The 12,657-nt window shown below is 35.4% G+C and overlaps 1 protein-coding gene across 3 annotated transcripts; it reads right to left on the reverse strand.

The window, feature by feature from the left end:
* Positions 1-352: 352 nt before the first annotated feature.
* LOC107922723 (uncharacterized WD repeat-containing protein C1306.02) lies at positions 353-9,269 on the reverse strand. 3 transcript variants are annotated; one of them, XM_016852875.2, is made up of 19 exons: positions 9,102-9,269; positions 8,720-9,006; positions 8,539-8,629; positions 8,291-8,373; positions 7,219-7,442; positions 7,024-7,129; positions 6,805-6,887; positions 6,399-6,614; positions 5,630-5,989; positions 4,815-4,977; positions 4,495-4,686; positions 3,963-4,172; positions 3,793-3,885; positions 3,342-3,556; positions 2,559-3,122; positions 2,394-2,474; positions 1,498-2,309; positions 1,193-1,346; positions 353-1,098 (listed from the first exon to the last, which is right to left on the reverse strand). In XM_016852875.2, the coding sequence occupies exons 1-19, from the start codon at positions 9,226-9,228 to the stop codon at positions 1,035-1,037; spliced, it is 4,125 nt and encodes a 1,374-aa protein (XP_016708364.2). In that variant the 5' UTR covers positions 9,229-9,269; the 3' UTR covers positions 353-1,034. The 3 variants fall into 3 exon arrangements, with proteins under 3 accessions (XP_016708364.2, XP_040938834.1, XP_016708371.2); XM_041082900.1 differs by lacking the exon at positions 9,102-9,269 and having other exon boundaries at positions 8,291-8,369; positions 8,539-8,860; XM_016852882.2 differs by lacking the exons at positions 8,291-8,373; positions 9,102-9,269 and having other exon boundaries at positions 8,539-8,860.
* Positions 9,270-12,657: the final 3,388 nt, after the last annotated feature.

Below are 12,657 nucleotides of genomic sequence, written 5' to 3' on the forward strand. Positions count from 1 at the left end.
AACTATTTTCCCCAAAATTTTATAAAAATATTAAAATTTATGAAAAAAATATTAAATATATATGATAAATATGAAGAAATTATCAAATCAAATTTATCATACTAAATCTATATCTTTTTAATCTCTTATTTTATTTTAAAAGGGTTTTCATATATATATATATGATATTTATGTTCTTTTAACTCAAAATTTATTCATATTGTCAATTAGTCGGATTCAACTCTCTCAAATTTCATTTCACGCTACTTGATTCAAAAAAATTTCAAACTGAATTAGTATGATAAAATAAAACTCGTGACTCAAAATTCTTTCGCTCAATTTAATCAAATACTCACCCCTATAACAAAGTGTATAATCAAATAATTACAATATAAACAAATTAAGAAACGAAACAATCCGTACAAAGATTAACTAACCAAACTAAAGCTCACATATTACAACAGCATAAGGTAAGACTTGAAAACCCGTATATATATAATTGACACATAATTATGCACGCTGGATCTCAACCGTGGGTACTCAAAATCCAAGACTTCCACCTTTGCCAATTATGTTAACTGAGCTAATACTTTGTCCATATAGGCACCCTTTGACTTTGACACAACTAAACATGAACCAACTCGAGGTTTATTAGGCAGCTAAAAATCTCAACCAGTTGAAAAAAAATACAAAATAGATTGTACTGATTGAAACTAGAATCAAAGTAATGACACTCATATTTTCATTGAATTTTACATATTAGTACTGTAAGATGTAATGTAATGTAATGTAACCCTTGATCCGTCCTGGTTAGGGTTAAATGAGCCAAGTCTAAAGGCGCTTTGCTCGTAAACGGAAGTAGAAAACATGGTAAGTCAGACCGCCCTCTTTGGATTCACAGATCAACCGGTACTTGAGGGAAAATGGTTGACTAAGCTGGGTTAGACAGCTATATGTAAACTGTTAAATGAGTGTGGAACTGGCACAAAAATAGTTGCACAACAAGGTGGTACCTATATCCTACATGTTGCGGCTTCTGTGAAATCTTTTTATTGTTAAGGTAGGAAGAACTCGACCATCTGCATCCCTCTTCCGGAAACGGCAATCTGATAGTGGTTCCTAACAAACACCGATTAAAAGAACCTTGATTAGATTTAAACTGTAATAAAGGATTGCCAACAATCTAAAAATTGCAGATAAATCCTAAACTGACCTGCCGCATGCTCTTGCATCTAATGCTTCTGGCTCTGGTACGCTAATGATTAGAAGAGCGTGCTCGGTTAGTTCACCGTGCTCACCAACAAGCCAACACCTGATGCGCTGATCAAGACCGGTGGAAAACACCCAGGTCCCATCTGTCCAAATGCCTTCATTGAATAAAAACTTGCTGTTAGTACAAGGCATGTGGGGCACTGACTGTTGGTAACTGAAAGCATTCGACTTTAAGGATATCGCAAGTTGAAACACAATTAAGTAATAATGCACATACTGGATTACTTTCAAACAAGGACTACGGACCTTTTATAGCAGAACTATGAGCCGAGGGGATTCTATATTGATTGAGGAATCTAATGTTATTCGGGGCCTGGTTCTTATTGTTACAATCTACAATGTTCTCAGTACTTTCGGACTGAATGGTTGATCTTATTGCTTCTGAGGTCACAACTTTAGCATCTAACTCAGTCGATGACAGTGTCAGCTTCAGTTGAAGACAATGAACTGCTTGGTCATCACCCCCGCTGACAATATTTAACAGATAACAGTTGCCGGAACCTTGGAAGTCCCCTGAAACGTGGAGACAATTCACACCAGACTGGTGTACATTATTCATAACACGTATAGGCTGTATTTCACATATCTCGGTTAAGGAATCGGTTCTGCTGGTCTCTGGCTCGAGCAAAGTGTCATGCTCGGCTTGAGAACAGTTCTTCGACCTCTTTTGAAGGTCATTTAATTCCGAAGATGTGTCAGGTGTAATATTTGAATCGCTATCATCCACATCTCCAGCTTTTCTAGTTACCAAGTCAACACCGAATCTTCTCTTAGGCATGCTACTGTTCAGTGATCTCCATTGCCGTCCTCCTTGACTTCCTCTTCCTGTACGTGGCCGTTTCTGGCAATCAATGAACTTCTCTATATTAAGACTAGATACTCGTTGAACAAAGGTTTCAACACTCTCAGTTATCTCCCAAAAGGCAATGCTGCCATCAGTAGCTCCACTTATCACAAGGTACGTGCTGCTAGTCTGGGTTAAATTACAGAAAGGGACAACTGCATGCTGCAATGCTAAAACCGGGGATGGCATCAAAGCTAATATAGCAACATCAAACCTGAAATTATAAAGGAGTAAATTAAATTTCATGATGCACACAGAAGTACTGAAACTGGAATTAATAATGAGCCTTTGTGAATACCATAATCTATGTGGTAAGACCAGAGCCTGCAATGTTAACGTGGCATCTGAACAAGCAACGACAACAAAACAGACAGTCAACCTGCAATAGAGCGAAAAGGGAATAGTTTCTTTCCTTAAATAAATTAAACAAAGTGAACAAAAGGCAGGAAAAATCAGAGCTTACCTGGAACCGGCACATTTAACAAGAAAAGCAGTTACAGCAAGGTATCTCCAATCATCTTCATACTTATTCACCAAGCAAGTTTTTGACTTTGTTCCCTCTTTCTCTATAAAAGTTGATCCAGTCTTTGCATCACTATCAAGGCTAGAAATTTTGTTGGCAGCACTCACGGTTTTTTCTCTTCCTTCCATGCTAGGACTTCTTATTGGCATATTTGTTGAAAGCCACCTAAATGACATCGATGAACACTGTTTGACTGTTGGTTTACACCTGGTTTCACATCTGTTGAGCTTTTGTTCAGGGTATATTTCTTCCTCCTCGTCCAGACTCCTATTCCTTAGTAACCAAGTTGTCAGAACACGCTTTGCACCAACGGAAACCAGCAAACATGGATTTTGTTTGCCATCTGAAGTGTCATTTTGTCCCTTTTCCAAGCCAGGCGTGCTGGATACAACGGAAGGAATTATTTGTGTCTTTGACACAAAGCATATTGATCTAACAGCAGATCCACCAACATGTTCCCCAAGCAATTTAGATGCAGACCAATTCTCCATTTCTGGAGCAAACCTAACCACCAGTAACACGATCAGATTCTCTATTAAAGGGCAAGAATCAATGAGAAACAAGGGAATAACATATGGGACAGACATAAAAGGTATGTGTCTTTTACAGTACACAAGTGCATGACATAGCAGCATGCCCCGGTTTCTCCAATAAAACAAAAAACGTGTACAAAATGACGAAGCATTCCGCCTCATTCTAAAGGGCGGATAACTTTCAACATACCTAGTTAACCTCACAGTTCCATCTTCACATCCAGTTGCAATCCAACTAGATTTGTCAACTAAGTTTTCCTCTTCATTTCCTTGAACTTGTAAATTTTCAGAAACAAAGCATAAGGAATGCATCTCTCTCCCATGAAACTGTAAGTGTAAATTCCGAGGGAAGTTTGTTTTCCCGCCTCCTGGTAACCAATGCCTATGAATATAGATAATTTCATCCTGCAAAAATTATTGAAAAAAAATGATATACAAACTTGAGGAAGGAAACACGAGCTAGAATATGCTTTATGGTCCATGAAATATCAAGGATGTGGCTTCAGGTGAGTGCTTGACAAGGATGCCTTATTATACAAGTCAACAATCTTAGAGAGGTGTATCACATAAATTAAAGTAATAATTTGCATTTTCCAATGTTTCTAAAAGGATGAAGATGTAAACAATAGAAGTAAACATACCTTGACGTATGCAAAACAGTTCCTCATCTCCGGTACATCACCAAGGTAATAGGAATGAGGACGTCGCCATCCTCCACATGGAATTTGCAAAACCTGTGCCAATGAAAACATTTAGCAATCGAAATATATGACCTAAAGAGACTTGTAGGGAGGGGTGGGGGCACGAATACCTTTGCCTCAGTTATCAAATTCCATATTATGAAATCCGTTGACGCAAAACCAGCAGCATATTTGCGGTTTGCCAGATCATCAGCAGACTTGAAATCAGCGGAGACAGATTCAATCAAACTCAATTCTTTCAATTGTTTCATTCCTATAAATTCAAAACTTTCTTGGTCCTTATCGTATTCTAAATAACATATGCACCCATCTGCTCCAGTCTGAAAATAAAAAAGAAAGGAAAATGGGAAAATAATTAACATACTAACTAATGCTTGAACGTGAAGAATACATGTGCATACAGGCAGACATGCATCAAGCCATTTCCCAAAGGCTTACAGTTTTTCCCTTTCTTAAGGCTTATGGATGTTCATATAAATTCCTTAACAAGAATTTTCTCTTTTCCTCAATCTATTATGAAATTTTCATTTTTATAATCTTTATATAGTAAAAAATTACTAGAGAAAACAATGAGCCAAGAGAAAATGTTAAAGAGTTATTATTCCAATATTTTCCTTTTACAGGGAACTTAGATCATATTACCGTTCGGATTTCAACTTGACCGTGACTCAATCTAGAAACTGAAATGTTGGACACGGTCGAAATCCCATGAGCTCCTTTGAAATAACTTCGTGGAGATATCTTCACACCCGAAGTGGCAGCCGTGCATAGCAATAGGTCTTTTAATAAAGGGAACAGAATCAGATTACCACGCAGATCTCCACAGACTAGTACCTGCAAAAGTTTTAAGTACAGCATACATTACATAATATTTAGTACCAACATTCATATATCTTCTTCTTCTTCTTGTAAACAAAGAAAAAAAAGGAAAAAAAACCGAAAAAAGAAAGGGTAATACATACCTCTTCCTCAAATGAGGCATCCAAACACATAATTCGTATTCCAAAGCTCGAAGGGAATTCAGCTATAAGGGACATTCTTTGAGAATCCTGATAAACAGATATCGAGGGGTCATATAGCCACCACAGCTTTAAAACTCCTCTGGGATCAGTGGTGAAGACATACCTAGCTAACAGAAAAGATGATATTTCAAAATCCTCTACATCTTCAAAGTAAAGCATGATACCAAATATGTCTCTCAACTGACAATGCCAGATTATCAGCAGTAAATTTACAGATTCTGCATCAGACAATGCAGCATAAGAGCTGGTCACTTCTTTACCGATCATATTATCATGGGCTATATCACTTTTTGGGGCTTGAACTCAGCAATTGCTCCCACATTGGGGCTTGAAATTTTTTTGTCCAAGTTAAGTCCCTGATATTTCCCTGAACTCTAAAGTTCAAGCCTCAATGTGGGAACATTTGCCAAGTTCAGGCCCCAATATGAGAACAATTATCAAGTTCAGGGACTAACTTGGAAAAAAAAGTTCAAGCCTCAATGTGAGAACAATTATCAAGTTCAGGAACTAACTTGACCAAAAAAAAAAAGTTCAGACCTCAATGTGAGAATTATTGCTAACTTCAGGCCCCAAATAGTGGTTTAACCCTATTATCATATTAGTAAACCGGCAAACAGGTTTATAAATGAGTAAATAATAAATAAATGTGTTTAAAATTCACAGTCAAGCATATAGGTTTTTACAGCTCAGGCGAGCAATAACTGTCAGAAAATCAAAATCGAGATATAATCTAATCAATAAAGAAAAGTTATTACCTACATCCGAGTGACTTACACCAGTAAGTTCCTAAGAGTTGCCTCTCCGCTCCAGCTGGCCAAGCAAAGGTGAAGGCCACTTTGGGTGAGGAAGGATTACCAGTGATTCCAACAACAGTCATGTTTCCTTTACCATCTCCAACAGCAACCCAATCTTCTATACCGCAATGATTTCTGGAAAGGCTTGCTGACAACAGATCCAAACAAACAATTGGAACCTCTCCATTGACACGGACCAGTTCAGTCCATTTGACATCCCCTGTCTCAGATAATAGAGCATGATAGAGATAACCATGATTCGTAGCAACATAAATGGTATCTTCACATTTAAAATACAAGGAGCGCACATATTCACTTTTGCTGCAACAACAGAACGAACAATGAAAATTGACCATCGTAAGAATATGATACAAAATAACCAGTCAATACAAAATCGACAGAAGTTTGTGATCCACAAGGCACAAGTTTTGATCCTTCAATAGAGATATTATAGCAACTACCAGATATTCGGCGCATATAACAGAAAATTCAACACTCTTGTAACTTTTTAGAGGCATCGATATATCATATGTCAATCAGAGTGCCACGAGCTAGGAAAGTTTACATATTGCTATCTATGATCCATACAGAAGTTATAACAAACATTTTTCTAATTTATAAAGTAAGGTTTTTTATGGCTGAGAACACTAATAGAATCTTGGCGGCATGTCAATTTTCAAAGGTAATATGCCGGAAAGTTTTACAGTCCAATACATTGAAAAAACTTTACCTATCCATGAGTCCAGCATGCTCCATTGAATTTGGGATGCAAGTAGTGCTTATCTGTGCTCCCTCAATTATATCTTCAGAATCAGCATCTCCTTCCAAGTCCAATGTCTTACAAACAGAAGTGTGCAACCGGTGAACTTTAATAGCAGAGTCAAACCCAGCAGTAACAAGAAGTGAAGAATTTGGATCATATAAACATCGCCAAATGCCTCTTCCTCTGCACCGTTAAAAATATTCTAGTAATTTATCTATATTGTAATAAAATACTAGTATATCTATATTGTAATAAAATACTAGTTTGATCAGCTTTAGGGCTAATTCAACAAAGACTTCAATATATAACATCACATAGAATATCACAAAAGAAGAAACAAACTCGAGGACAAAAATCTGGAATCACAACTTACATATGTTCCTTAATCATCCTAAGCTGCTTTCCATCCAGACCCCACACACGACATGTGCAGTCCTCACCAGCAGTAACAATTAACTAACAGAAATAATAATAATAGAAAAGATCAGATTAAACCGATCACAGATATTTTTTTAGTTATCTGTTCTTATATTTTACATATACCAGAAAGAATAAAGCAAGTACTAGTTCAACAGGATTACATGAATCTTACATGATCAGAAATACAGCAGTCCCAAATCCGAGCACTATGGCCAAAGAGCACAGGACCAACAATCTCCCTTCTATCATCATGATCATGTATTGTCCAGATACGAGCACTACATGGATAAAGAAACCATATTAACCCATTACATAAACCCAATTAAGTAGAACAAATAGAAACAAAGTACTAAAAAAACCTATTCACCTCCGATCATCTGACACAGAAACAAGTTTGACTCCATTGGAAGACCAGACAATGCGAAATATTGAACCTTCATGTCCCACAAGTCTACATATATGAACAGCTTTATACTGCTGATTATAACACTTGGCAAAGTTGGAATTTGAGCTGCTTAAATTCATGCAACCTTTCACAGAACTTGTTGAAGTTGGTGAATCATGTTGACAAATGACTTTCCAGACTATAATCTGCTCAAACTCATTTGGTTAGTAAGAGATCACTTAATGCTAGTGGTGAGTAGTATTGAAGTTTACCCCTACAAAGTGTAACCCTTTAAGGATTATAATAATGATTACATTATGAAAAAAACCAAGGTTCACCATCATTTAACTTGTTATTGGCCAAGGACCATATTGAGGTAAAAGTACCATAAAGGCCCTTGTACTAAGAGTCTGATTGTATTTAGCTCCCTCTACTTAAAAAAAAAAGGACAAATTAGCTCCTATACGTTAGTTCAAAAAGCAAATCGGATCGGTCCTTTTGTTAAAAATTCCATTCAACTCTATCATTAAAAATTGGTTCGTGTACGTTGGAATAAGGTACACGTGGCACGTCACATGAAACTAACTAACTACTCTGTCAGCCACATTAGTTTTTAACAGTAAAAATAGATAAAAATTTTAACAGAAAGAACCAGTTTGCTCTTCGATCTAATGTATAAGGACTAAGCCCATTTTTTGAGTAAAGGAAGCAGAATGCAATCTGACTTGTAGCACAGGGGCCTCTATGATACTTTTACAACCATACTTGTGTTATTTCAAAGGCTGGGAATTATATACTGTAAGCAAGAACCAGAAAAACTTATAATTGACCATTGTACTTTCAGGAAGTTCTTAAGTTCAAATCTTGGAGCTGGCATTGTTGAGATGGGCAGCTATGAACTCCGAAAGAATTAATACCTTGATTCCAACCAAAAAGAACTTATAATTGGAAAATCAAGGGATATTTTATCTACTAAATCACTAAAAGGAATTCCAAAGAATGAGAAAGCATTACAGAGAAAGAGAAGTATTCATCACAAGGAAAGACAAGCCACCTCATTATAAATTGTACCAGAAGCAATTCGAAGAGCCTCAAGATTGTCACCCCATAATCGAATGGAATACAAAAGGCACCTATCTACATATAAGTTAAAAGGAATGTGCAAGGATAAACGTTACAAAAGGATATAAAGCTTCTTTTTTTCAAAAAATAATCAATAAAAAAACTCAAACACTTGCTGTAACAACATGAAAATGGTGAATTAGGTATATAAAAGATTCCCATAATTTAAATACAACTAACCTGGAGATGGAACTTGAAGAACCAAACTGGACTTTAACATATCCCAAACATGAACAGAGTTGTCACTACATCCAATAGCAAGACAATGGTCCTAACAACCAATGACACATAGAAAAACCGAGTTCAAACTTTTAAACCAAAGTATTCAAATAAAAATACAAATAAAAAATAAAAACTTTACCTTTAAGAACAAAACATCAAGAACCCAATGAGTAAATCTGGGCAAAGAGTGAATTAAACACAAGTCGACGCAAAACTCACTCTGGGTATTTGATTTAGACACCAATTCAAAGGTTAAATTAAATGACTTTACTCTCTTTTCACCACAAACAACTACTTTACAAGCTAAAGTAGTATTATCAAGCAAGCTACAAATGAGTCCATGTACGCGAATGCCTTCAAAGATTTGAAAAGATTTTATCATCATTGATGATTCTAGATCATAAAGAAGAACTTGAGAACCAGTACCTGATATCAAAAGAGTAAAAATAATAATTAAGGCTTTAAAATAAAAGAAAAATTTTGGGGAGGAAGTGGTGTTTTTGAAGGAAGAAAAGTTATACCGGAAAGGAGAAAAGGGAAAGAAGAGAGATGAGAGGGAAGGTGGAGAAAACAAAGGGCTGAGATTTCTCCAAGGTATTGACTGCTACGTATGTTCCATTGGCATTGTTTCAGCTGCGAGTCCGCCATTGTGAGAATAACTTCAAAAGCTGGAAACAGGTTTAAGTTGCAAAGGTTTTTTGTTTTTGTATTGTTTTGTTTTTGTTTTAATGTGATGGGCTTTAAAAGAAGGGCAATAGCCCAATACAGAAAGAATAAAAAAGGAATGGGCAAACTGGAAAAATAGTCCCTTTATGTTTGTTTATGTTTATGTTTTGGACACTGATGTTTTAATTATTATGATTAGTCACTAACGTTACCAATTGATAACAATTTGGTCACTTACCATTATCTGCCATTAAAAGTGTAACGAAAGTAACACGTAACACGTTAAATGCTGACTTGGATATCATGTTTTCAATTTTTTAAGTTTTTTTTTTATTATTGTGAGCCCGGAAACTAATGTTTTTTCCTTAATTCTTTCTCTCTTCCACGTTTTTTATTTTTTCTTTTAGGGTAAATCACACCAGATGCCACTTAACTTTGGTTAATTTATAATTTTTGCTACCAGCCTTTTAAAACTTATAAATATGCCACTAACATTATTGCATCATTACAAAAATACCACTCAACTCAAATGTACCATGTGTTTAATTTTATTTTCGTTTTTCTTAATATTAAAATATTTATTTTCTTATTTGTTTATTTATTTCTTTTTTTCCCTTCTTTTCTTTTTTGTGTTCTTTCTCTTCCCAACAAACCACTAAAAGAATTATTTTCAAATACCAATAATAAATTTGTTAGAACTCAAATGGACTAAACTAATCAAATATTTAAACTGAATTGCAGAGTTTGCAAATTTTACCATAGTCCTGCAACTTTTGACCAAACAAAAATCAGATAATAACATTTAGGGGTGTTCAATCGGTTAATCGACCGGTTAACCGACCCTAATTACCATTAACCGAATTAACCGACCCTTTTAAACCCTTAACCATTAACGGAACCAAAAAATTTTCAAAAAAATTAACCGAACCAAACTTTTTCGTTAATTCGGTCGGTTAACCGAATTAACCGAAATTTATATATATTGGTTAAAACAAGTATAAAACATATCAAAAATTAACCGACTTAACCAACCGATTAATTTATATTTCCAAAAAATTAACTGAACCGACCGATTTTAAACCAAATTAATCGTTAACGGAGTTTTCAAAAAATTATTAACCGACCCCTGACCTAATTAATTCAGTTAGTCGACCGATTAACCGAATTGGTTGGTTAACTGAATTAATTCGGTTTTACCCAAAATTTGCACACCTCTAATAACATTTGACAACCAAACTAAAATCATTTGTTCATTTGGGGGAAATTGCTACAAAAAAAATCACAACTACATATGAAAATAAAATTAAAACAACAAATAAAAAAGATTTCTCTTTCACCTAGAATGGGTAATATTGCAATGAATACATTTAGGCTTCTTAAGCTCATATTGTGTCTTACGCAGCACATTAATATACTGAAACAGTGGAGGAGGATGAGGCAATATTGTTGTCATCGTAGTAGCTACAATTGTTGCAATTGTCGTGGTGGTGGTTGTTCCAGAGGTGCATTTCTTTGTTGGAGATGAGGTTGTCACTTTAAAGCATGATTTTTCCTGACAAGTTCATTCTTGGATTATCCACTACTACCCCTTGCGTGTTGGTGCATCCCTCCAAATCGACTACATCATGTTTGATCTCTACCGTTGGTTTCACTCCTTAGAATTGCTCCACTGGTTTAGCCATCTCATCTTCAATGAGTTTCGGTTTGGGTTTATGTTTCTAGGAGGAGATAAAAGGTAAGGGTTGGGCTTATCGGAATCAAGGAACAACCTTGGGAGATCCATTAGTGGGTTTGGTGTTCAGGGAAAGCCACCTACAATGGTGAAATTAGTGGCAGCTAAGGTTTGCTAAAAAGAGAAAGAACATGAAAAGGAAAATAGAAATAAGGGAAAAGAGAGGGAAAATATGTAAAAATAAATAAAGAAATAAAAAATATTTTAATATTAAAAAAAGGAAAAAAAATTAAACATGTAGCATATTTAACGTGCCATGCCAGACGCACATTACTTCAGTAATGGTAGTAAACAATTGAGTGACATTTTTGTAACAACACGATAATGCTAGTAGCATCTTTGTAAGTTTCAAAAGGTTTATAGATAAAATTATAAATTAACCAAAGTTTAGTGGCATTTGGTGTAGTTTACCCTTTCTTTTATTGCTTTTTTTTTTCACTTTCTTTTCTTCGTTCTCACTTTTTTTTCCTCCATTTCCCTCTTTATCTTCTTCACTCAACTTACCTATTGTCACTGCTACCGTTGTCGCTATCCTACTCCAGTGGCCTTTTCAATCGACAAAGATCTTCAACACCTCCACCAACACCAACACTTTCAATTTAATTTGTTGAAGTTGAAGGATCAAAGCATTCTCTAAGTTCAAATATGGCATTTTTATTTTTATAGTGCCTTTGTTTTCTCCTCATCCCTTCCCTTATTTACTACTCTTTAAATCATTCATTTTCTTATCATTATTTATTAGTGAAAAGAAAACAAAATGTGCAACACGCTTTAAGAGCAAGAAGAAAAATAAAACAGGTTAATGGTTGATTGAGTTTTGATTCCTCATAAAGCCAACAAAAAACAATCTAACCCCAATGGTTGTTTCTCCATGTTTGATTGTGAATGATCAAAAGAAACACTAGTGACTTAGCGATCGAAAGGTATTTTCATTTTCAATCAAAGTGCTCATTTTTTTCGAATTTGAAATAGAAAAGTTTATATATATATATATATATATACAATGATCTTCTTCATTGCAACCCATAAGTAAACAGAGATTGTTTCAGCTCTGGATCTTCTCGATACAGCATTGGCTGCCTCACATCATTTTGAGATTGCCTTTCACCTGCTATTCAATCAGCCACCAATTATAACTCGCGGCTTCTCTCGACATTAATGGTTACCCCACTATCGATATTTTGACCAATGCTTTAAAATTTTCAAATATTTATTAAGGGACGACTCTTCCCTTTAATTGCTTCTTCGGTTTCTTTTTTTTTTTTGGTTGCTGACTGCTAGTTTAGTTATAGGTGTTAATTTAAGTCACCTATTAAGAGGACTTGTGGTAGGGATTAGAAATAGTGATACAATGCATTTGAGGTTTCTAGATTAGGCGTGGGTCATGGTGGTAAGAGGCTTGAGTAGGGGTTTGAGTTTGAGTTTGAGGTCAGTACATAATATGGTAGTTACATATGAGTGTCACGGGTTGTGGATCAAAATCCATGACGAGTGCACACAGAACATCTCATAGAGGTCAATTGATTAAATGAGACTCATTAAACTTACTTGAACTAGCTCGATTCATGGAACACGTAGAAAAGCCCATCCACTTGAAACCTTAGTGGCCTAGTGAAGCACTCAAGTAGAATTAGGATTACCATAGTAAATATGGAAAGTAATCTTAGAAGATATTATAA

Source organism: Gossypium hirsutum, chromosome A12, assembly GCF_007990345.1.
Source record: "Gossypium hirsutum isolate 1008001.06 chromosome A12, Gossypium_hirsutum_v2.1, whole genome shotgun sequence".
Taxonomy (NCBI): domain Eukaryota; kingdom Viridiplantae; phylum Streptophyta; class Magnoliopsida; order Malvales; family Malvaceae; genus Gossypium; species Gossypium hirsutum.

Bases quoted from the DNA above. Each gene is read 5' to 3' on its own strand.
- LOC107922723 (XM_016852875.2), bottom strand. From the start codon at position 9,228: ATGGCGGACTCGCAGCTGAAACAATGCCAATGGAACATACGTAGCAGT. The intron at 9,007-9,101 runs GTATAACTTTTC...TTTTGATATCAG, and splicing joins TTTCCCTTTTCTCCTTTCCG to GTACTGGTTCTCAAGTTCTT. The intron at 6,615-6,804 runs GTAAGTTGTGAT...TTAACGGTGCAG, and splicing joins AGGATGATTAAGGAACATAT to AGGAAGAGGCATTTGGCGAT.